The sequence below is a fragment of the Ctenopharyngodon idella genome, chromosome 6 (genome assembly GCF_019924925.1).
Source record: "Ctenopharyngodon idella isolate HZGC_01 chromosome 6, HZGC01, whole genome shotgun sequence".
Taxonomy (NCBI): domain Eukaryota; kingdom Metazoa; phylum Chordata; class Actinopteri; order Cypriniformes; family Xenocyprididae; genus Ctenopharyngodon; species Ctenopharyngodon idella.
The window spans coordinates 7,953,273-7,977,710 of record NC_067225.1 but is presented as its reverse complement, the minus strand read 5'-3'; the positions used below and the strand labels follow the sequence as shown (position 1 = coordinate 7,977,710).

Below are 24,438 nucleotides of genomic sequence, written 5' to 3'. Positions count from 1 at the left end.
CAGGGCTGTTTTGGCAGCAAAAGGGGGATCATCACAATATTAGGAAAGTGGTCATAATGTTATGCCTGATCGCTGTATTTTAAAATGCAATTTATTTCTGTGATGGCAAAGCTGAATTTTCAGAGGTATTACTCCAGTCTTCAGTGTCACATGATCCTTCAGAAATCCTTCTAATATGCTGATTTGGTGCTCAACATGAAAACATACTGCTAAATATTTTTGTGGAATCCTTGATGCATTCTTTCAGGATTCTTTGATGAATAGAACGTTTTGTAACACTACAAATGTCTTTGCTGTCACTTTTGAGCACATTAATACGTCCTTGATGAATAAAAGTAGTATTCATTTCTTTTTTTTTTTTTTTTTTTAAAAACTTAAATAACTGTAAACAGCTAAAACAGTACCGTTCAAAAGTATAATACACATTAAAACGCCTTACTTCAAACGGTTACGCCTGCAGGTTTTTCCCTTTATGATTTCCCTTTACATTGTAACTCTGGGCATGTGATCCGGGGCTGTGTCTTAACCTAGTGAACTACCAACCTACCCAGATAACGCGTCTGCGCCTATGCAGCGCTACCAGATGTCGCCTAGGTAGGCAGCTTACTAGGATTTGAGCTACACCCGAAAATCCCGCCCTGTGTTTGACATATATGCTTGTATGCGTTCGTCTACATTTTCAGATCCCTGTGCGACACACGCCAGTCATGTTGTCTTCTGCTCTAGTAAAAGCGGATCGTATCGCAGCTCATGTTGGTAGAAAATACGCTCCATTTCAAGAATTATTCTCGCGAACCCTTAAGTCTCAAACAGGCGATGTAGACCTGCAGAGCGCAACAGCGGTGACGGGAAAATACAAAACCATTGATGATCTACCCGGACCCAGTCTGGCCACAACTGCGTACTGGCTCTTCGTTAAAGGATACGCTGATAAAAGTCATGCAATGCAGGTAAAACGCTTTTTTTTTTTTTTTTTTTTTTTTACTGCAAAATTTTTATGAATTTGTTTTGAATTTGCAAGTAGCTACTCTCAAACAGCTGCTTAATGTGAACAAATGTTTTTAAGATGTAAACAACAGTTATTAATAGATTGAATGTTCATTCAGTTGAATATGTATGAAACTATATAAAGCAAAATGTTGAGACATTGTGCAGGTCAGGAACTACATTTTTTTATTAGGTTTTGTTAACGAGTCATTAAGACGTAATGCTTGGCAGTCCTGCCCACACGATAAACATTGCTACATTTTTTTACTTTAAAGTCTAATAAATCCTCTCAGATACTGGCAGCTGATGTCCGTGGAACGAGAAAACATTATGGAAAGCCCTTTTAGCATATATTCCGTAAAACAAACGGTAACACTTTAGTTTAGAATTTTCACTATTAACTAGTTGCTTATTAGCATGCATATTACTAGGATATTGGCTGATTATTAGTACTACTTATAAAGCACATTTTAATGCCTTAATCTGCATTACCATATTCTACATCCCTCAGTCCTACCCAATATAAACCTAACAACTACCTAACTAACTACTAATTAAAAAGTTGTAGTTAATAGTTAGTTAATAGTAAGAATTGGAACCTAATCTAAAGTGTGACCAAACAAACTAACATCTAAATTGATGTTACTTGTAGGCTATTTATATTTTGCCACTTGCAAGTAATCTAAAAGTTTCACTAGTAACTATTTATTAAATACTAGTAATTATTCCAATTAATTTCATGGGCTTCTGTGGTTTAGATATCACCTATTAACATTGCTGGGTAGTAACTGATTATATGTAATCTGGATTACATAATCAGACTCTAAAAATTAAGTACTTGTAATTAGATTATATTACGTTTTAAAATAGTCATTATCAGGGGTGCATTTCCCGAAAGCATTGTGAGCCAACTATGGTCGTAAATCCCATTGAACTCTATTGGTAACGACGGAACTTGTGACCATAGTTCGCTTTGGGAAACGCACCCCAGACTAGTTACTTTTTTAGTAACTACAAGAATACTTCATAATTCACAAAATGTCAGCAAATTAGTCAGAATTCACTGATTCTCCCGAATTCTTCATTTTTATCTTTTAAATTTGGGAAAGTCTTCCAGTTATGTGGAGCTGCACACAGACTGGCCACTAGTCAGGCAACTATAATTACACAGAAAATTTAAAGGGCTGCACAACATTATTTGAATGTAACATTTTTACGATTTAAATCATTAGCTTTTCATCAAACCCCCTGCAGTTCCTTCCCAAACCCTAGTTTGGAAACCCTCACATAATGTAGTGTTAAATGCACTTCAAGTTGTTGATACAAAAAAGGAATAATTTTTCTTTTTTTTTTTATCAATATGAAATAATTAATTCATTAATTCATGACAAGTATGCAGTCTAGTTGTTGCTGGTACCTTTTCTAGTTTTGCTAGTAACTAATTATTAGGTACTAGTATTTATTTCTTAATAAGTAACAATTCCAATAGTTACTAGTATTAATTCAGGTTGTAACAGATATTAGATATTGTTAAATATTAATTACCTATTTATGAGACATCTATGCAAATTGTTATAAGTAGCATGTGTCACTAATAGTTACAGTTGCTTTTTATATTTTAAAATAGCTTTATTTATTTGTAATGACTAGTCAGACGGCTACTCTTTTAAAAACCTTAGTAGTAATTTAAAAAAAAAAGTTACTAATAAAAGCATAATACAAACCAATAAATAAATGTTCTAATAAATTCTAACAAATGTTTGTTACTTTAGTCCAAGCAAAGCAATCCCTGTATATACTAGTAACAAATTGAATAGTTACTGGTAGGTATAAAGGCATAAACAAAAGTATTTTCTAGACTGTAGTAAAATTGAACTAAATAGAAGGTACTATTGAAATAATGGCTAGTAGAAAAGAAATAAGTACTAGCATAGTCTGGATTACTTGCTAAACATTTAAAAAGGTGGTAGCAACATAAAATTAGTAGTTAGTTTTAAGCAATAAAGGTTAAAACAGCTTGCCATAATTATGGTATTTTATAGATCAGATGTCTGAGTACATTTAGCGGGGGTGGCGTGTTGTCCTGTGGCTTTTATTCCAAAGGTTGTAGGCTCTGGTCTGATTGAGCTCTGAATTACCATTGTGTCAAACTACAGCACACTCAAAGTTTCTGTACCTGTTGTTTTTCAAATACCGTGCCATGTATAAAATGTTTCCTTCTACCAGATAAAATCACTGAATCAGGGTTTCTTAGAAACCACACTTACCTCTGTGTCAGCCCCTGTAAACAGCAAAAATATTCTGACTGCGGCCCACAGGATTTGGCCAATCAGGAAACTGTTCTATCAAAACATTGCTTTGTTTGTGGTGCTAAACATGCCAACGTCTGGTTTAAATAATTATGTTCAGGGCAAGTATACCTGTTTTTTGCAAATGCCATTTGGCGCTGTTAGCGATGTGGAAATCAGCTTTAAAGGGATAGTTCACCCAAAAATGAAAATTCTACCATTTACTCACCCTCATGTCATCCGAAACCCATAAGACTGTTTAATCTGCAAAAAACAAAATAAGATATATTTAATACAACCTGAAACAAACAAAAACAACAACAAAAAAGCTTATCAGTATTTTAAATTAAGTTTCAATACCACCTCTTTTCTTAGTCCTCTCAACCTCTCTCAAACTGTATATTTATCCCTTAAAATAAGTTATCTTTTCCATTGACATATGTTACCATTTCTTTTAGCCACCATCCTATACTTGGAGCACAAATACTTTTCCAATTTAAAGAAATAAGCTGTTTTGCTTGAAGAATACATATATTTATTAATATATGCTGTTTCTTTTTAACTTATATTGATGTAGCAGTTTCAGACGTATGTTCATTGTTTGTGACTGAGCTTCTTTACATGCTTCCATCCAGTCCTCCCTCTGAATATCCTCATTAAGATCCAGTTTGTAGTCCGAAGAGTCCTTTGATCCTGACACCAGCATATTGTATAATGAAATTAAACCTTTACTAGAACAATTTCTTGTCATTTCTTTTCCTAAGATAGACAATGTTGGCATATCCAGAGAATTAATTGTGATTTGAGTATGAAATTTCTTATTTGTAAATACTTAAAGAAATGTTTTGTAGGAATATTGTATGTATTGACTATTTCCTCAAATGACATAAGAGTATTGTTAACATATAGATCTGCTATTTTTCGAATGCCCAAATTTTGAAGCTTGTGTCCAACCTGCCTGGTTTAAACTTTGTATTGCCCCAAATGGGACTAAAACAAGATAAAGGGAAGGAGATAGGGGTGGGACTGTTCAGATTTCTCACGGTTCGGTTTGTATCACGGTTTTAGTGTCACGGTTTCGGTACAGTTTGGTATGTGCGGTAAAATATAGGACAATTGTCAAATAAAGATGAAGAAAATAAAAACAAATAATCTAACTACAAGAAACAGCACAAATAAATACATGAGAGCTAAGATACAAATCAAATAATGCTTTACAGGTTTTTCAGGTATCTAACAGCTTTCAGGTACAGAAATTGAATAAAGTAATCAAATATAAAATAACACTGCATATAAACTTCTTTGAATAGTTAAATAAAGATCAAACATTATTGAAATTACAAAAGCTATTCAGTCAAGAGTGATTTCTTCGTGCTTTGTCGTTCGATTAACATTAAAACACAGAGCATGAATATTAGACTGCTGTCCCTTTAAGACATAATTCAAATATCCAGTACACTGATACAGATACACATGAGTTGTCTGTCTCGTTTTTCTCCTAAGACATAACCTACTATGTTTGTTAGGATACTCGCTAAGATGGGCATGCTGACATAATTTTTGTGTGAATTTGTCCATTTAGGGGCAAGACTTGAAAGAGAATTTGCGCGAGAATATTTGCGCGCTGTGACGCAGCTCTCCATGTACGCGCTTCCGATGAGTACACACAAATCTCCTCACAGCGCGCGCGAGTTCTCTTTCTTTTACGGATGAATGTTTTAATGAGTTTAGTTTAAACACAGATAGCAACGTGAGATGTTCAGGTCTACCAACACCCGGGTGATGACGCCGTAAATGACTGGTCGTAGAGCTTTCGGCACGTCATTGAACATTTGTTTACGAGTGACTGTTTTGTCCATGTTTTGATCATCGCTGTTGTAACGTATTTGTAAACTAGAATGCATATCCATCGACTGAAACATACATTAGCCGAATCCGTCTGTCTGATTTGCACGTTGTTTTCAACAAACCATATTATAGATGTGTCTTCAGATTTGGGATGCCGAACCGTGGGTGGAGAACCGAACGGTTCGAAATTTTTTTTTTTTTTTTTTTTTTTTTTTAACAGCGAACCGTCCCACCCCTAGTAGGAGACGCCTAAATATTTCTCACGTCATACCATACGGCAATCATATTTATAACTATAGGGTTGGAAATGTTTTTTTTTTAAGATCTTTAAATTTTGAATGAATATAAACATAAATTTAAAACAGGTCCGATTTGATAGCAGAAGATTCTATATCCACCCAAGGTGGGCAGTCCTGAGATAAAAAATACAACATAATAGCTCTAAGTTGAACAGCCCAATAATACCAATTAAGGTTAGGACACTGTAGACAACCTCTCTCATATGGCAAGTACAAATGTGTCGGGCGGAGTCTGGAAGCTCTCTTTTTCCATATGATTTTGATTAAGAGGTTTATGGGGAGCCAGGGGAACGTTCTGTAGTAAATCTAACAATTTTGGGAGAACATTCATTTTCAAGATATTTATTTTGCCGGTGTTCAAGAAGTTTCCTGAATGGTTCCCACACTCTTTGTAAATAAGAATTTAGTTGCTTTGGCTCAATTCTCGAATGAGACTTTTTTTTCTTTTTTTTTTCCCTCAGGTCTTTGAACAGTTAGTTTCTTGTTCTCATCAGATTTGGATTTCTTATTGATTTAAGCAATTTTCATGTGTAAAAGTCAGTACAATTGTCTACAATTTGCACAACATTCAAACTCTTCACATCTTCTAAACATTCTTTCATCATGTGAGCCTCCATATTTGTAATGTCTGCTGAATTGGCAAACGGCCATTCAAGTTTGGAAGCATACAGTCGGCTAAATGGAGTTTGCCCAGCACAATCACTACCATTTTTGAACATGCAGGAATGTCTAAAACCCTAAACAGCAGCAGTTTATTTTTGTAGAAATGTTACATATAAACTAACACAGTTGCTTGTTGTGAAAGAGCAGTAGGAAGATGTGTGGTGTTAGGGGAAGACATACTGACATACTGTGAATTTTAAATGTTTAAATGTAACACATTTCTACAAAAATAAATGTGCTGTCTAACTAAAAATGTTTGGTCCCACTTTATATTAGGTGTCGTTAAAGGGTTAGTTCACCCAAAAATGAAAATAATGTCATTTATTACTCACCCTCATGTCGTTCCACACCCGTAAGACCTTCGTAATCTTCGGAACACAAATTAAGATATTTTTGATGAAATCCGATGGCTCAGTGAGGCCTCTATTGCCAGCAATGTTACTGCACCTCTCAAGATCCACAAGACATATTTAAAACAGTTAATGTGACTACAGTGGTTCAACCTTAATATTATAAAGCGACGAGAATACTTTTTGTGCGCCAAAAAAAACAAAATAACGACTTTTCAACAATATCTAGTGATTGGTGATTTCAGAACACTGCTTCGGAGCTTTACGAGTCTTTTGTTTCGATTCAGTGATTCGGATCGTGTATCAAAGTGTTAAACAACTGAAATCACGTGACTTTGGCACTCCGAACTACTGATTCGATTCGTAAAGCTCCGAAGCAGTGTTTTGAAATCAGCCCATATAGATATTGTGCCTTCCGTTACCCCTTAACCCAACCTTAAACCTACCCATATCATCAAACCTGTCACTAACCTTACCCGTATCCACCTTAATAGCTACACAAGTGTTTTGCAATACAATATGAATACAATAAGTACATTGTACTTCTTTTTTGATGCAAGTAGTCAATAAGGACACCTAATATTAAATGTGACCAAATGTCCATTTTCTTTTTGTGTACTACAATATTGACTTTTCCTAGTAAATTTTTACCTACTGCTGAAATCTGTATCTAAAAAGCTCAGTGTGAGACACAAGAGCATTCACCTAGACAAAACTGACATTCTTGTATAGTGTAGAAAAAGGTGTCAACTAAAAAGTAGAAAACACATGCAATTTGTATATAACGAATATTTCCATAGTGAAAAAAAACATCTAAACATTTTGACCAGTAAAGCTCACACAATGACAAAAACGCTTTTTATTTTGGTGGCATTGGCCAATTTACTGACACAATAACTAGGTTTTGAAACATGAATTGCAAAAATGTTTTGGGTAAGTAATTTTGCAGACATGCAAATTGAGTTCCAGCGAACAGTTGTGACAACTGCACTTACAGTTTAGACAATGTTAAGACGATTTTTCCAGTTCTATAAATCACACTTTTAAAATTAGCTCATATATCAGGATTTTCAAGACTGCAAGAACCTTTGTTCTTCAAAGAAAAAAACTGAAAATAAGAAATAACATTATTTAATTTTCTAGATTTTTTTTGTGTATTTTAATGCTTGTTTTGTCTTACACACCCTGACAAAAGTCTTGTCGCCTATCCAAGTTGTAAGAACAACAAATAATAACTTGACTTCTAGTTGATCATTTGGAATAAGAAGTGGCTTATATGAAAGGCAAAGGCGTCTAGTTTATGCTTATTTTACCAAAATAAAATCTTACCATGCCTTGATTTTTAATTATTTAATTAGGACAGAAAGGTCAGACTTTGCTTAGACAAAAGTCTTGTCACTTAACAGAAATAATGTACAGTACAGAACCTAAAGTCATGGTGCAGTGGAAAAAGAATTAATATTGTGTATGACTACCATGAGTCATCTGGAATGGCAAAGAAAGCATTCTTGGAGGACTCCCAGAGTTCATCAAGATTCTTTGGTTTCATCTTTACTGCCTCTTCCTTCATCTTTGTTCAAGTCTGGTGACTGGGCTGGCCAATCCTGGAGCACCTTGACCTTCTTTGCTTTCAGGAACTTTGATGTGGAGGCTGAAGTATGAGAAGGAGCGCGATCCTGCTGAAGAATTTGCCCTCACCTGTGGTTTGGAATGTAATGGGCAGCAAGAATGTCTTGATAGCTCAGGCTGTTGATGTTGCCATCCACTCTGCAGATCTCTCGCACGCCCCCATACTGAATGTAACCCCAAACCATGATTTTTCCATTTTTCCATTTCCCTTGGGTCCATGCGGGTTCCGATAAGTCTTCTGCAGTATTTGCAACAATTGGGATGCAGTTCAACAGATGATTCACCGGAAACTGCAAAAGATGATTCAAGTTATTATTTGTTGTTCCTACAACTTGGATAGGTGACAAGACTTTTGTCAGGGTGTGTATTTTAAATCATTTTAAGTCACCTTGAAGCCCTCTTGGGGCTTTTCTAAGGCCGTCTAGTTGAGAACCACTGCATTAAATGAAAATGGGTATTTAAACATTTTACAAAATGACTCCCCTCATACAGTATTTAACCTTAGGTTACTTCAGGGGGATTGTCCCTGTATTATCTGTAGCTATATGATAAATAATTGACGATATACACACACAATGATTTTTTTCCCCCACATCTATTATGCAGGTGGAGCATAAGCGCCTGTATGGTCCGATCTGGCGCTCACGCTTTGGGCCGTTTGATGTGGTGAATGTGGCAACGGCAGAATTGATTGCGCAGGTGAGCCGACAGGAGGGCCGGTACCCAGTCCGGACTGATCTGCCTCACTGGAAAGAATACAGAGACATGAGAGGACAAGCGTATGGAATTCATGTAGAGTAAGCACTTCTCTCTTTCATACATAGTCTTTCTCTAGTCTAGACTTTCTTTCTTTCATGGAACACAGGAGGAGAATGGAGATTTCAAGATTAAAAAAAAATAAATAAATGTAAAAACACCATAAAAGTATGATAAAAGTGGTCCGTTGTGCACCACATCCTCCAAACGATACAATACCTCTGTCTGTGTTCCAGATATTACAAAATGTAAGTTATTATTCACTGATTATCTCCATGAGGCTGTTGAGTTGAAAAAAGAAAAAACTTGTTTTATTCAGCAAGGACACATAAATTGATCAAAAGTGACATGTTTCAAAAGATTTTTATTTCAAATAAATGCTGTTCTTTTTAACTTTCTATCAAAGAATCCTGAAAAAAATCACAATCTGTATCACAGTTTTTCAAAAATAATAAAAAAAACATTGATAGTGATAAGAAATGCTTCTTGAGCAGCAAATCAGCATATTAGAATGATTTCTGAAGGATCATGTGGCACTGAACATGCTGAAAATTCAGCTTTGCGGTCACAAGAATAAATTACATTTTAAAAATATATTTAAATAGAAAACAGTTCTTTTAAATTGTAATAACATTTCACAATATAACTTTTTTTTTACTGTATTTTTGATCGAATAAAGCAGCTTTTGTAAGACTTCTTTCAAAAACACTTTTTTACCCACTCCTAACTTTTGAATGGTTGTGTATTCCTTTAATGCCTATAATTGATAAGAACTTTTTTTCCACATATTTCAGCACAGGTCCTGAGTGGTATCGTATTCGTAGTGCTCTGAACCCTAAGATGCTTAAACTGAAGGAAGTATCAGCATACGCACCCATCATTCACGAGGTTGTGTCCGATCTCCTACGGCGTGTGGAACTCCTGCGTCTGCGCAGTCAAGACCAGGTCACGGTCAATGACCTCGCCTCTGAGCTCTACAAATTTGGCTTTGAGGGTGTGTATGGTTATAGAAGGGTTACAATGTCCTGGGGCTATTCACAGTGACATATAAACAAATAGCAGCATGGTGTTTTGTGTTTCTCACTGTTCAGGAATCTCCTCTATCCTGTTTGAGACACGGTTAGGCTGTTTAAAGGAGGAAATTCCCACAGAAACCCTGCGGTTCATTTCTGCCGTTAATGACATGTTGGCACTCTCGGAAACGGTTCTTTTTTTCCCTCGCTGGACTCGTCGCATCTTCCCGTTCTGGAAACGCTTTGTCCAGGCTTGGGATGACTTGTATGACGTAGGTATGCTAAAGTTCAATGTTTGCATTAGGGATGCACAATATACAGTGGATATAAAAAGTCTACACACCCCTGTGTAAAAAAATGAAATAAAGATGAATCATATCAGAACTTTTGCACATAATTACAACCTATACAATGCCACTGAAAAAACTTGGAAAAGTTCTGATGTACTTGCAAAAGTTCTGAAATAATTTATCTTTGTTTAATTGTTTTACATTATAAAATCCAGCTGTGTGTGTAATATATATGTATGTGTGTGTATGTATGTGTGTGTGTGTACAGACGTGAAAAAGAAAGGACTCCCTATTGAATTCTATGGTTTTATGTATCAGGAAATAGTTTTAAAAAAAAAATCATCTGGTCCTTGGCAGATCTTAAAATTAAGCAAATTACACCGTGTCATTATTTACTGAACAAAAACTAGGCCAATGGAAAAGCCGTGTGTGACAAACTAAGTACACCCTTACTGCTTCCATAGGAATTAAGAGGGTAAGTAGCAGTCAGGCCCTGCTAATCACATGCCTTTGATTAATTGATCATCGGCAGGTGTGATCACCTCTATAAAAGCAGAAGTTTTGTCAGTTCGCTGGTCTGGAGCATTCAGGTGTGTGCCACAGTGCCAAGGAGGAAAGACATCAGCAATGATCTTAGATGAGCAATTGTTGCTGCCATCAATCTGGGAAGGGTTATACGGCCATTTCCAAACAATTTAAAGTCCATCATTCTACAGTAAGGAAGATTATTCACAAGTGGAAAACATTCAAGACAGCTGCCAATCTTCCCAGGAGTGGATGTCCCAGCAAATTCACCCCAAGGTCAGTCTGTGTAATGCTCAGAGGAATCGCAAAACACCCAAGAACTACATCTCAGACTCTACAGGCCTCAGTTAACATATTAAATGTTAAAGGGTTAGTTCACCCAAAAATGAAAATTATGTCATTTATTACTCACTCTCATGTCGTTCCACACCCGTAAGACCTTCGTTCATCTTTGGAACACAAATTAAGATATTTTTGATAAAATCCAATGGCTCAGTGAGGCCTGCATCGCCAGCAATAACACTCCCTTTTTCAATGCCCAGAAAGCTACTAAAGACATATTTAAAACAGTTCATGTGACTAAAGTGGTTCAACCTTAATGTTGAATGAAGCGACGAGAATACTTTTTGTGCGACAAAAATAACAAAATAGCGACTTATTTCCACATTGTCTAGTGATGGCTGATTTCAAAACACTGCTTCATGAAGCTTTACGAATCATTTGTTTCGAATCAGTGGTTCAGACTGCCAAAATCACATGATTTCAGTAAACGAGGCTTCGTTATGTCATAAGTGTTTTGAAACTTCAATAGTTCACGTGACTTTGGCAGTTTAATACACGCTCCGAACCACTGATTTGAAACAAAAGATTCGTAAAGCTTCGAAGCTTCATGAAGCAGTGTTTTGAAATCCCCCATCACTAGATATTGTGGAATCAAGTCGCTATTTTGTTATTTTTGTCGCACAAAAAGTATTCTCGTCGCTTTATAATATTAAAGTTGAACCACTGTAGTCACATGAACTGTTTTAAATATGTCTTTAGTAGCTTTCTGGGCATCGAAAAAGGGAGTGTTATTGCTGGCGATGCAGGCCTTCCTGAGCCATTGGATTTTGTCAAAAATATCTTAATTTGTGTTCTGAAGATGAACGAAGGTAGTCACATGAACTGTCTACAGCAAATCAAATCTACAACAGAATGTCTGAAACAGAAAAGATTCAGGGTGTTGCAATGGCTCAGTCAAGTCCAGACCTCAACCCAACTGAAATTCTATAGCTGGGCCTTTAGAGAGCTGTAGATAAACAAATGCCTGCAAATCTCAATGAACTGAGGCAACAGTGTAAAGAGCGTGAGAGACTAATACTGTCACGGAGAAAACAATTCCTTCAACTGATTGCTGCCAACAGTTTCTCTTCTCTTCGCTAAAGCCCAGATGGTTTTTATTATGTTTTGATAAGTAAAACCATAAAATTCTAAAGGGTGTCTTTTCTTTTTTTTCTTTTTTTTTTTTAATATCTGCGCACCCATAGTCTGCGTGTCTGATATGGTGGAGTTGCTGGATATAAACCAGATACTGAAACAACAGCATAACTGATTTCCCTTTCTGTCTTTGTCTATTGTATTTTTGTCCAGCCCGACATCTGATTGACAAGAAGGTGAAGCAGATACATGATCAGGTTGAGCGTGGAGAGGAAGTGGAGGGCATGTATCTCACCTACCTGTTGTCCAGCAATAAACTCAGCTTAGGAGAGGTGTACATCAGCCTCACCGAACTTCTGCTGGGAGGCGTGGATACAGTAAGAACACATTTATTTTCATCTGGAACCAGTCAGAGAGGAAGCAGATTAAACAATGTGAATAGCTATTAGTCAGAAGTTTTTTTCAGAAAAGGATTTATTATTCAGAAGTTAATTACGTTACAGAAACAATGTCCTGCGCCACTGGTTTAGTTGTAATAAGTGGGTGTTATCCTTGTGTACCTGCTGAAAACAAAAGAGAAATGAAGTTACTGTTAAAGGAAGGAACAAGAGACAAACGCACAGGCACAAACTTACATAAAACTATTAATTAACGATACCAGAATTTTAATATTGGTGCATCCGGTGATACTTCCCTTGTGAAAAAGTAGTACACTTTACTAAAAAGAGTGCTTATTATAGAAATAATTTACTTTAAGAGAATATACTTTTGCAAACTGAATATAATGTTTTCAGGCACTTAAATGAAAATGTATTATAGTTCAAATTTGTATGCAATTAGCTGAACTTTAGTGTTTTTTGACCCACTTAAGTAGGACTGAAGTACATCTTTTATATGTCATTTCACAATTATTTCTGTTGTCTTTGAAATATGGTTAAAGTGCTGAATGTACAGACAAACATTTATGGTGAACTAAAATATACAAACCCGATTCCAAAAAAGTTGGGACACTGTACAAATTGTGAATAAAAAAGGAATGCAATAATTTACAAATCTCATAAACTTATATTTTATTCACAATAGAATATAGATAACATATCAAATGTTGAAAGTGAGACATTTTGAAATGTCATGCCAAATATTGGCTCATTTTGGATTTCATGAGAGCTACACATTCCAAAAAAGTTGGGACAGGTAGCAATAAGAGGCCGGAAAAGTTAAATGTACATATAAGGAACAGCTGGAAGACCAATTTGCAACTTATTAGGTCAATTGGCAACATGATTGGATATAAAAAGAGCCTCTCAGAGTGGCAGTGTCTTCTCAGAGAAAAATTGCAAAGAGTTTGAAGTTATCATCATCTACAGTGCATAATATCATCCAAAGATTCAGAGAATCTGGAACAATCTCTGTGCGTAAGGGTCAAGGCCGGAAAACCATACTGGATGCCTGTGATCTTCAGGCCCTTAGACGGCACTACATCACATACAGGAATGCTACTGTAATGGAAATCACAACATGGGCTCAGGAATACTTCCAGAAAACATTGTCGGTGAACACAATCCACCGTGCCATTCACCGTTGCCGGCTAAAACTCTATAGGTCAAAAAAGAAGTCATATCTAAACGTGATCCAGAAGCGCAGGCGTTTTCTCTGGGCCAAGGCTCATTTAAAATGGACTGTGGCAAAGTGGAAAACTGTTCTGTGGTCAGACGAATCAAAATTTGAAGTTCTTTTTGGAAAACTGGGACGCCATGTCATCCAGACTAAAGAGGACAAGGACAACCCAAGTTGTTATCAGCGCTCAGTTCAGAAGCCTGCATCTCTGATGGTATGGGGTTGCATGAGTGCGTGTGGCATGGGCAGCTTACACATCTGGAAAGGCACCATCAATGCTGAAATGTATATCCAAGTTCTAGAACAACATATGCTCCCATCCAGACGTCGTCTCTTTCAGGGAAGACCTTGCATTTTCCAACATGACAATGCCAGACCACATACTGCATCAATTACAACATCATGGCTGCGTAGAAGAAGGATCCGGGTACTGAAATGGCCAGACTGCAGTCCAGATCTTTCACCCATAGAAAACATTTGGCGCATCATAAGAGGAAGATGTGACGAAGAAGACCTAAGACAGTTGAGCAACTAGAAGCCTGTATTAGACAAGAATGGGACAACATTCCTATTCCTAAACTTGATCAACTTGTCTCCTCAGTCCCCAGACGTTTGCAGACTGTTATAAAAAGAAGAGGGGATGCCACACAGTGGTAAACATGGCCTTGTCCCAACTTTTTTGAGATGTGTTGATGCCATGAAATTTAAAATCAACTTATTTTTCCCTTAAAATGATACATTTTCTCAGTTTAAACATTTGATATGTCATCTATGTTGTATTCTGAATAAAATATTGAAATTGGAAACTTCCACATCATTGCATTCCTTTTTTATTCACAATTTGTACAGTGTCCCAACTTTTTTGGAATCGGGTTTGTATTTTAATGTAATTTATCGTGAAACTTGTGTCATATATTTACATATATTTGTAATTACACATTTGTCATGATGAAGTTGCAATTTAGTACATTTAAAATATATTAACTATGATATATTATACTAAAATATATTAACTACTATTAACTATGTAATATCAAATTAAACATAGTTAAAATTATATTATAAAACGGATAGCTCCGGCCCTTGATTCTAATTGGTTGAGCCGCATTCGAAGCCGTTGTAAAATTCCAAAAAACAGCCAACAGCTGACCCATTTAAGTATTGCTGCGTCTGTCTTAGCAACCACCCTTAGCAACGTAAACATATGTTTGTTCTCTATTGATTTTGTTCACTGAAGCTTACTGCATTATGTAGAAGAGTATTGTGAGAGAGGTATCGAGTGACCGAGTGAATTACCTGCACTCAAATTTAGCATTTTCCTTCAGGTCAGTCCTATGTTCATAATAAAAAATCAGTTTGAATGTCTGCTGTGATCTTGTCCTTTTAACATTTAATGGGTTTTCCCGTGCCCTGCTGACTGACAGACAGCGCTAGTCAAAGCATTTGCGTCTTGTTCCGTGTTCACAACAGGTTTCAATATAAAAGTCTTTGCGACTGAGTGATTCGCTCATAAAGACAGTCTTTGCAGCCATCTAATGGCGTAATAATGTAACTTCTGTTGCTGTTCACGGTCAGGGACTATTAAAAGGAAGGCTTTTAATGATTATACTTCATGAAAGTTGCATTTATACATATTTTTTTGCTTTAATATTCCACGTCGTGCCTAACAACGCCCCTTAGCTGTTATAAATTCACTGTAAAGCATGGCTTCATGGGGTTTATTGCTTTAATAAAGTACATGTGTTAGTATGTTAGTCAACACATCAAAACAAGTGTACCTCTTTAAAGTGTGACAAGACTATTAAAACAATGATTTTAAAATGTACTTTAAAGCAAAACTTTGAATTTGACATTATTACAAAGTGCACTTTTTAAAACTTGTACTTAAGTGTGTTAAGAAACATAGTCATGAAAATGTACTCTCTTCAAGTACACTTAAGTGGCTTTTTTTTTAATTACAATGATATTTTCTGCATCTGCAAGTGCAGTTCTTAAAAATATACTGTTAAGATTTGAAGTACACTACAAGTGTACAATAAGGTGGTTTGTCTGAGTAACTAGTCGTTCTTCAAGAAGCCCTGAATGATCAGGGTCTACCAGACTCAGATTTCTAAGTGGTGTTCAAGCATTTGCAAACATGAACTTCACATGCATGACCCATCTTTGTAGTTACTTTTAATCAGTTGGGGTCAAGGTGATTTTACAATGTTGTCCTTGCTGAGTAACCACAGGTGTATTTCATCACATTAACTATGAACATGTTCCAGTAATGTTTTACAACCAGAATGTGTTGTCCATCTTGCCCATCCCTAACTGATACAGTAATGACATTTAACATGCTGTACTGTGTTCACAATCTCTGTCAAGGTCGGTCATGGTCTGTCAAGGCCACTGTTTATCACATTTCCAGAGCGATCAGCTAAACTGTGTCCAAATTTTAGCAACAGACAGGGTTGATAACCTGCTAACCATGATTCTTGACCCGTTTCAGCGACACACAGCTGAGGATTTAGGGTACGTTTACACGGCACCGATGTACTTAAAAGTGGAAAAGTTGTCAAAAACGATTTTGCGTTGTCAAAACGATCCCCATTCACACGGATTCATGAAAACTATTAAAATTGCTGTATTCTGCTGCCAGACCAGTAGTTTGCGATATCGCTTTGTAAAGAAACACTATGCACCTATAGACGGTCACTGTTTTCACAAATTCACATTTTTGTAGTTTACATGGAGACTGTAATGGTATCGCTTTCAAAAACTTGTACTTTGGAAACCACTTTTCAAAAGTTTGCGTTTTCAGGCTCCAAAAATACCATTGTGTCAATGAATAGCCACAGCACATAAAAAGTTTTTGGTTGAAATCAGTGTTGAGTAAATGGCCCCTTAAAGAGGGCACTCTAGCCCCGCCTCCTCACCCCTCTGGGCATAATTAACTTAGCCAATCAGATCTATAAATGCATTATTTGGTAAGATATTTGACAGTCTTTTATTTTTCTTTGTCCTTGACAGACATCTAACACGCTATCATGGACCTTGTACCACCTTGCACGTGATACAGAGGCACAGAACCGCCTCTATAATGAGATCACATCTGTGTGTCCAAATAAAGAGCAGCCGAACACAGAACACCTGACCAGGATGCCATACATGAAGGCTGTCATCAAAGAAACTCTCAGGTAGGGGAAATACCCCATTTTGTAGGGAAAACGGTACTAATTTATTGTCCATGGATCTCGAAAGAGGCCAACTGTTTCATACATTCCTAGTTTATGCTGTGCACAGGGACCTTTGCTCAGCCCTTATTTAAACATGGCAACTCACATCTGTAATCTCCACCACAGTGATTAAAACACAGAGACTTCTTCTGGGGAAACAATGAACTTAATCAAATGAGCTCAATACCTGTGGAAATGAGTGTGGGTTAGCTTTAGTCAGTCTCCTAAGTTACAGCACTGAAAAACTAAGAATTATGCCTGCTGTGATACAGGGAACATTTATCTTGGAAAGATGCCTTCTAGAGATAGTATTGTAACAGTCTGTCTTGTTAAAAATAGATATAATCTATTTTATAAAGCTTATATATATATGATATCACACTATTTAATTTAAAGATAATAAATAACATGTTGCAAAGAAATTTATATTTATTTTACACAATATTTACAAATTAGAAAAAAAAAAAAACCAGTTCAATGTATGAAACCATCAAAATGAAAGTTCAATTTCTAACAAGTTTTCACATTTCCAATGTTCTCAAAAGCAGAACTTGTCATAGTTGTGTAAACTTCTATAGTGGTGAACAGAAACTACAACAGAAAGCATTTTTGCATTCTCATTTGCCCCAATAGCAGAAGAAAATCAAAACACAATAGTGTTTCTATGACTTTCCAAAAGAGGAAAAAAATATCGAGAGACTGATTGCATTGGTCAGGGAGAAAGATTTCAAATTCTCTCAGCTGTTGTATTAGAAACACTCACGTAGCAGTGTTAACTAGTCTTCTGTAATTTAATGCCAGGGTAATTAAACACAAAGTATAAATTAGTTATAAATTTACATATTTAAAAAAAAAAAGAAAAAAAAAAGAAAATCTAAAATCTTTGCTAGATTTACAATGGTAAAGGGTTAGTTCACCCAAAAATTATGTAATTTATTACTCACCCTCATGTCATTTCACACGCCTAAGACCTTCGTTCATCTTCAGAACACAAATTAAGATATTTTTGATAAAATCCAATGGCTCAGTGAGGTCTGCATCGCCAGCAATAACACTCCCTTTTTCAATGCCCAGAAAGCTACTAAAAACATATTTAAAACAGTTCATGTGACTACAGTGGTTCAACCTTAATATTATAAAGGGACGAGAATACTTTTTGTGTGCCAAAAATAACAAAATAATGGCTTTATTCAACAATATCTAGTGATGGGCGATTTCAAAACACTGCTTCATGAAGCTTCGAAGCTTTACAAATCTTTTGTTTCGAATCAGTGTTTCGGAGCGCATATCAAACTCTGCTCTGTCAAACCGCTCTGTACCACTGATTCGAAACAAAAGATTTGTAAAGCTTCGAAGCTTCATGAAGCAGTGTTTTGAAATCGCCCATCACTAGATATTGTGGAATAAAGTCGCTATTTTGTTATTTTTGGTGCACAAAAAGTATTCTTGTCACTTTATAATATTAAGGTCGAACCACTGTAGTCACATGAACTGTTTTAAATATGTTTTTAGTAGCTTTCTGGGCATTGAAAAAGGGAGTGTTATTGCTGGCAATAGAGGCCTCACTGAGTCATCGGATTTTATCAGAAATATCTTGTCAAAAATATCAAAAATAATTTGTGTTCCAAAGATCAACAAAGGTCTTAGGGGTGTGGAATGACATGAGGGTGAGTAATAAATTACATAATTTTCATTTTTGGGTGAACTAACCCTTTAATAACTGTGGGACTGCATCATCCCAGAAATTAATGGAAAATATTGGCCTATATATCGGTCAACCACTACTGAGCTGTGGGTTTATAGTGGAGTCCAGTTCAGTTGGTGTTGGCCTGTTTTTCTATACAAGCCTCTATTTAAACTCTGCTTCACATTGTGGTGGGTGTGTCTGCTTTGAAATGTGCCACTAAAACTTTTCTGGTTGGACCAAAATATTCAGGGATCTTGTTAAAAATAAACTTAAGTTACAGGGCACTCGGCTACAAATTTAAAGTCCCCCTGTGGTGAAAATCAAGTTTTTAATGTTGTTTGTATGTCCATGTGGTGTTTTTAATATGCTTTAAGACAAACCATGAGCAAATTCATAAGTCAACACCAATGCAGAGTGATCTAAAGACAGTTTCAAAAACACGGTTTGAAGTCGCTGGTGTTTGTGATGTCACAAACTACCTTTTAACCAATCACGTCAACATGGCGGCGGGCTTTAGCATATCATTAACTATGACCGCTCAGAATCAGGGGAGTCTCAAGAGAAGCCAGGTTATCCCAGGTAGGGTAGATTTAGCTATGTGGCAGGTTTAAGTTGACCGAGTGGATCTCTGAGCTGGCGCGAGCGAGTGGAGGTGGGGCTAATTTGAATATTCCTTGATTCACATATATTAAATGATGCAAGGGTGTAGAGTTACATTCAAGCTATTTTAAGGCATGAAGAATTTTTTTTCACAGGAAAAAAACATTTAAATATGTCATGGTGATCAAAGATGAGTTTTATTTAAGGGATAAAATTATTGACTACAGAGGGACTTTAATTTTCTCATAATATGATGCTTTTTAATCATAGAATGTATCCTGTTGTCCCTGGTAATGGACGTCTGACTGTGGATTCGGACATAATTGTGGATAATTATTGGTTCCCTAAGAAGGTACGTACACAGCTCAAAATATTCTACCTCTCATTAAATATTTACACATAATTAAACATCTAATAGTCTAACTCCAGTCTTCATGTGTTCTCTCTCTCTTTCTCCTCACAGACACAGTTCCATCTCTGTCATTACGCTGTTAGTCACGATGAGAATAATTTCCCCGATCCGGAGCGTTTTGTTCCAGACCGCTGGTTGAGAGGCAGCCCGTCCCGCTCTCAGCATCACCCCTACAGTTCTGTCCCATTTGGGGTTGGTGTGCGGGCCTGTGTGGGGAAGAGGGTAGCAGAGTTGGAGATGTACTTTGCTCTGTGTAGAGTGAGTATGATGCTTTCACATTGTCTGCAGGTTCAATTTCATACAATATTCTGTTCAGAACACTTGCTTTATAGGCCTGTGTATAGACAATATCTTCATTTTGATGAATCGAAATTGATTCTTAAATTCCAAAATCAATCTTTTAGTCTATGCTGTTTTCTGTTGATATGTGAACTAAAATGTACTAAACATTAGCGTGTCTGCCATCCAATAATTGAGATAAGCTTTGTGCTCTCAGCATTCAAATTATGTCACTATTATCACGAAAATCAAACTATAAATACCGTTTTGACCCTTGTGGTAGATTTTCCCCTACGCACCTAACTTAAGTTTACCTGTTTACCTGGGGTGTCTCCTAATCGACACTCAATAATATACCTGATCTTTCGGAGCGTCTCCTAATCGACACTTAATAATATACCTGATCTTTCGGAGCGTCTCCTAATCAACACTCAATAATATACCGGTCAACGTCTTGACTCCTAACTTGCTGCGCAGCAATAACCAGATAGACTCCAGACTATGCCTTAGAATATGTTTTATTCACGGCCGGAGGACCTCATATCTATCAAAGAGAATCCCACCAGCAAGAAGAATACAACAGTTTATATAGAATAGGAGCATGGCAAAGCATTCTACAATATGATTGGTTCTTCATGTCAAACCCTCACGATACTAGGTAAAGCAAAATCTGCCCAAATCATGTGATTATTAGTTTGTTTGTTACTCAATATCATGGGGCTATTATATTTAGATAGTTGTCTAGCTGTCTCCAAATGTCATTTCCACTTTTCTTATATTTGGACATGATTCAGACACACACTGACTTAGGCCCATGCAAGGTTTGAGGACATTTAGGTTTCAAAGCATTTAAATGTTATTCCTGCAATGTTAGTTATGATTAATTAAAAAATTCCATCACACACTCTTTAATGTAACGTGACATATCGCTGTGGTCAGACATCAATAAAAAAGCTTGCAAACAATGTCACATAATGTTACATTTACCTCAGGAAAGCCATTCAATGTCCAAAGCTTATTAATCAGCTAGAACAAAAAGTAGAAACATATGTTATTAAAGTTGATATAAAAAGTATAAATAGCAATTGAATTCGGACTCTTGTTTAATTTAACCTGTTTACAGCATTCGTTGAGAGATTGTCTTCAAACACTTTGACATGTAATGTAATCAGGATTTAATTGATTCGCTTTAGCTTTCTTTGTTCTTTGCTAGTCTGGAATTTACCAGTAAAAAGTTTGGACGTGCCTGCTCATTCTTTATTATTACTATTTTACACAATAATATTATTATAAGTAATGTCATCAAAAATATGAAATATCACAAATGAAAGTACTGGAATTATGTAGGAACATAAGTCTGTTTTAGTTTTCTTTCACTATCTGATCAACCCATCTTTTTTTTAAAAAAAGAAAAAGGTTTGTAATTCACATGTTGGCATAATTTAGATTTGTCTCTAAAACTTAAGCATAAACCTTTGGATCAAAAAGTTTTTAATAGTGCTGTCAAATCAATTAATCATGATTAATTGCATCTAACATAAAAGTTTATATATATATATTGTAATAATATAATATTGAAATTATATAATATATGTGTGTACAGTCAAACCAAAAATTATTCAGACATTTTTGATATTTTTGATATATTTTTACTAGTGGGTGCAGGACACTATAGTTCATTTATGTAAGTGAGGATAGCAAAATAAAGTAAACTGCGACATATTATACCCAAAAATTCTTCATACAGTGGACTACCAGAAAAAAATTTATACAAATTTGGAACCAAAAATTCTTCAGACACTTTGACTTTTGTTTTGCTTAAGTGTTATCTGATATAATTAAGATTAATTTTTTTCTGACACAGTTTAACTCTTGAGATCTTGTCATATTTTATTACCATTTTTTAAACTATAGTGAATAAACTGTATTAATGAATGAAATGTTCAAGGTGTCTGAATAAATTTTGGTTTGACTGTGTGTGTGTGTGTGTGTGTGTGTATATATATATATATATATATATATATATATATATATATATATATATATATATATATATATATATATATATATATATATACACATACATACACACCCACATACATATACACAAACTTTTGTTAGATGCGATTAATCGTGATTGATCAATTTGACAACACTAGTTTTTAATTTTTTTAAATAAGATTTCTGTTTAATGAGAAATAAATTGTCACTTGTGTCCAAACTTTTCACTGAATATCTAATTTGAAGTTGATGTTTAATCTTCAGTCGCCTCATACTACATTTAACTATCATTATCACTCTCTCTCATTAATTTTAACCCCTGACCCTTTTACCCCACAGCTGATGCAACATTATGAGGTCAGAACAGTGGAGGGGGCCACATCGATACAGCCCAAAACCCGAACACTGCTCATCCCCTCCAAACCCATCAACCTGCAGTTCGTCCCTCGAGCCTGACCCCAGCCATCTCCTGTCAATCTCTTTTTCTAGTCAGAATGAGTACTCCTCCTAATTCAAATGATTTTGCCTTTAGGGTCCATACCTATAAACCTGTTTCTGTAAAATGCTGTGTGAGGTAATCTAGGGTAGAAGGTGGAAGTGGGCCAGCATTCCTAATAAATATCAGCTGAGCTGAAATATAATTACAGATATTTACAGCAGAAGTGCTTACATTGTCTGGGTCGCATTTTTAAAGTCTGAAGGGGAAGCAAGGGAGAGACAGAAGGAAACAAAGACCTTCTTCATTTCTGTTTTTGCTGACCTTCTGTTCATATGCTGGTGGACGCAAAGGACGGCTTTGCTACCTTGGCTGTTTTTAATATTAATTTAATATGTTATTGTATTTGTCCAAACCTTGATCAAAAAACATCCTTTGGAAATCTTCTACTCCCTTTGATATTTGTTAATTACCATTCATAATGTGAGTGGAAATACATTGGCCTTTTTGAGCCAGGCTGAAAGCAAAGGACAGAATTAACTAGAAATGTTCGTTTATGTAAATAAACCTGTTGCCAAACCGCCCGCATATCTTGTCTTTCTTCTGTGTTCTTTCTTTCTTTCCAAAAATCATAACATTTTTTATGTATAAAACATAGTAGACCCAGAAATTATAGTTAACTAAAACCATAAAAAAAATTATTACTTGAAACAAAACAAAAGATAACTGAAATAAACATGTATTTAGCTATTTGCAAAGGCAATATTTCTTGTTTTTATTTAGTTAAGCTTGATGTACTAAAATAACTAAACTGAAATAAAATTGAATAATATTAATAATACTATATATACATATTTTTAAAAAAAACAATGACAATTTTTTTACTAAAACTAACTGAAAGTGGAAAATATAAAAATAAAAACTAATTCAAGATAATAAAAACTGTAACAGTTTATCAGTTATACTAATATAACACTGAATAAACCAATTATAGATAGATAAAGAGCAATTTTTGTGTCTCTGGTGCAGTGCAGTAATACCTTTAGCACAGTAATCCTAGTCTAGCATGTGGTTCTATTGCTTCATGTCTGCTTCTGAAACCACTTGAATGAGTGCAAAACTGTTGAGCAACAGAATGAAATGGTGATTCCTGTCACGTTGTACCTGTGGTACGTTCAATTTTACATGTGCAAGCTTGTGTTGTAAAGGAAGTATTTCTATAAGTGTACTAGACTTTGCTCTGACTTTTCAAGTTCAGACACTTTAGCATTTTATTTCCCTCCTGTTAATTTTGTTGTCATTGGAAAAAAAAAGAAATAATAAAGCCATTGCTCAGTGAGGGATTGAGAGTTAGCGTATCAACTCAGAGGTATTTTTTTATTTGATATTTTATTATTAATGTGTGTGATATTTTTTAATTTCAAATTCACTCAACATTTCAAATCCACTCAGAAATATTACAGCAAATAAAAGCATAATGTTTAGAGCATTTTTATATAATAATTTTAAAAAGCTTTTTCTGTAATCCCATACACTGCGTGCTGAAACATTGAAATAAATGGCTTCCGGTAAAATCTGCTTAATCTTGACTCGTTTTTAAATAAACATTCTTAAGCTTTCAAGTGTTGCAAAATGAGCAAGGCTGCCCCCGCATGGTCATTTATATACTACAGGTGAATTTAAAGGTGAAGTGTAGGCTAGTTTCTACGCTTTTAGCGGCACCAAACGGTAAATATCTGTTCGTTTTTTTAATGATAGAGGGAGTGGGTTTTTTTTTTTAGGAATTAATTTCTCTAACATCAGTAACATTTAAAAAGCAATGTTATAAAACAACTTATTTTTGCAATATTTTGTTTTTACACCAATTTCTGGATAGAACGAAACTAGTTAATTATTTTGCTACAAATCTGTTTTTTTGAAATATACACCCAATCCTTAAATGTGTAAATTAGTGTAAGCAAGGGCGTAGATTTGGTTTCAACATTGGGGGGGTTGAACGTTGGTATGCTGCCTGTTATTATTTTTTAATTAAAAAATAATAATAATCTGTTTTATGTGTAGTGTTATTGGATAATTTATTTCTTCTTTATCTATCTATCTATACTTAATAACTTTAGGAAATTT

The 24,438-nt window shown here is 35.4% G+C and overlaps 1 protein-coding gene across 1 annotated transcript; it reads left to right on the top strand.

Moving 5' to 3' along the window:
* Nucleotides 1-630: 630 nt before the first annotated feature.
* LOC127514128 (sterol 26-hydroxylase, mitochondrial) lies at nucleotides 631-22,894 on the top strand. Its single transcript, XM_051896578.1, has 9 exons — nucleotides 631-950; nucleotides 8,671-8,861; nucleotides 9,615-9,814; nucleotides 9,912-10,109; nucleotides 12,278-12,441; nucleotides 16,694-16,860; nucleotides 19,457-19,538; nucleotides 19,650-19,856; nucleotides 22,218-22,894. The coding sequence occupies exons 1-9, from the start codon at nucleotides 654-656 to the stop codon at nucleotides 22,332-22,334; spliced, it is 1,623 nt and encodes a 540-aa protein (XP_051752538.1). The 5' UTR covers nucleotides 631-653; the 3' UTR covers nucleotides 22,335-22,894.
* Nucleotides 22,895-24,438: the final 1,544 nt, after the last annotated feature.

What these genes read in the sequence shown, in the direction of transcription:
- LOC127514128 (XM_051896578.1), top strand. Translation starts at nt 654, where the DNA reads ATGCTTGTATGCGTTCGTCTACATTTTCAGATCCCTGTGCGACACACG. An exon ending in GCGTATGGAATTCATGTAGA is followed by an intron (nt 8,862 to 9,614) that starts GTAAGCACTTCT and finishes CACATATTTCAG; the next exon opens with CACAGGTCCTGAGTGGTATC. An exon ending in GGATGACTTGTATGACGTAG is followed by an intron (nt 10,110 to 12,277) that starts GTATGCTAAAGT and finishes ATTTTTGTCCAG; the next exon opens with CCCGACATCTGATTGACAAG.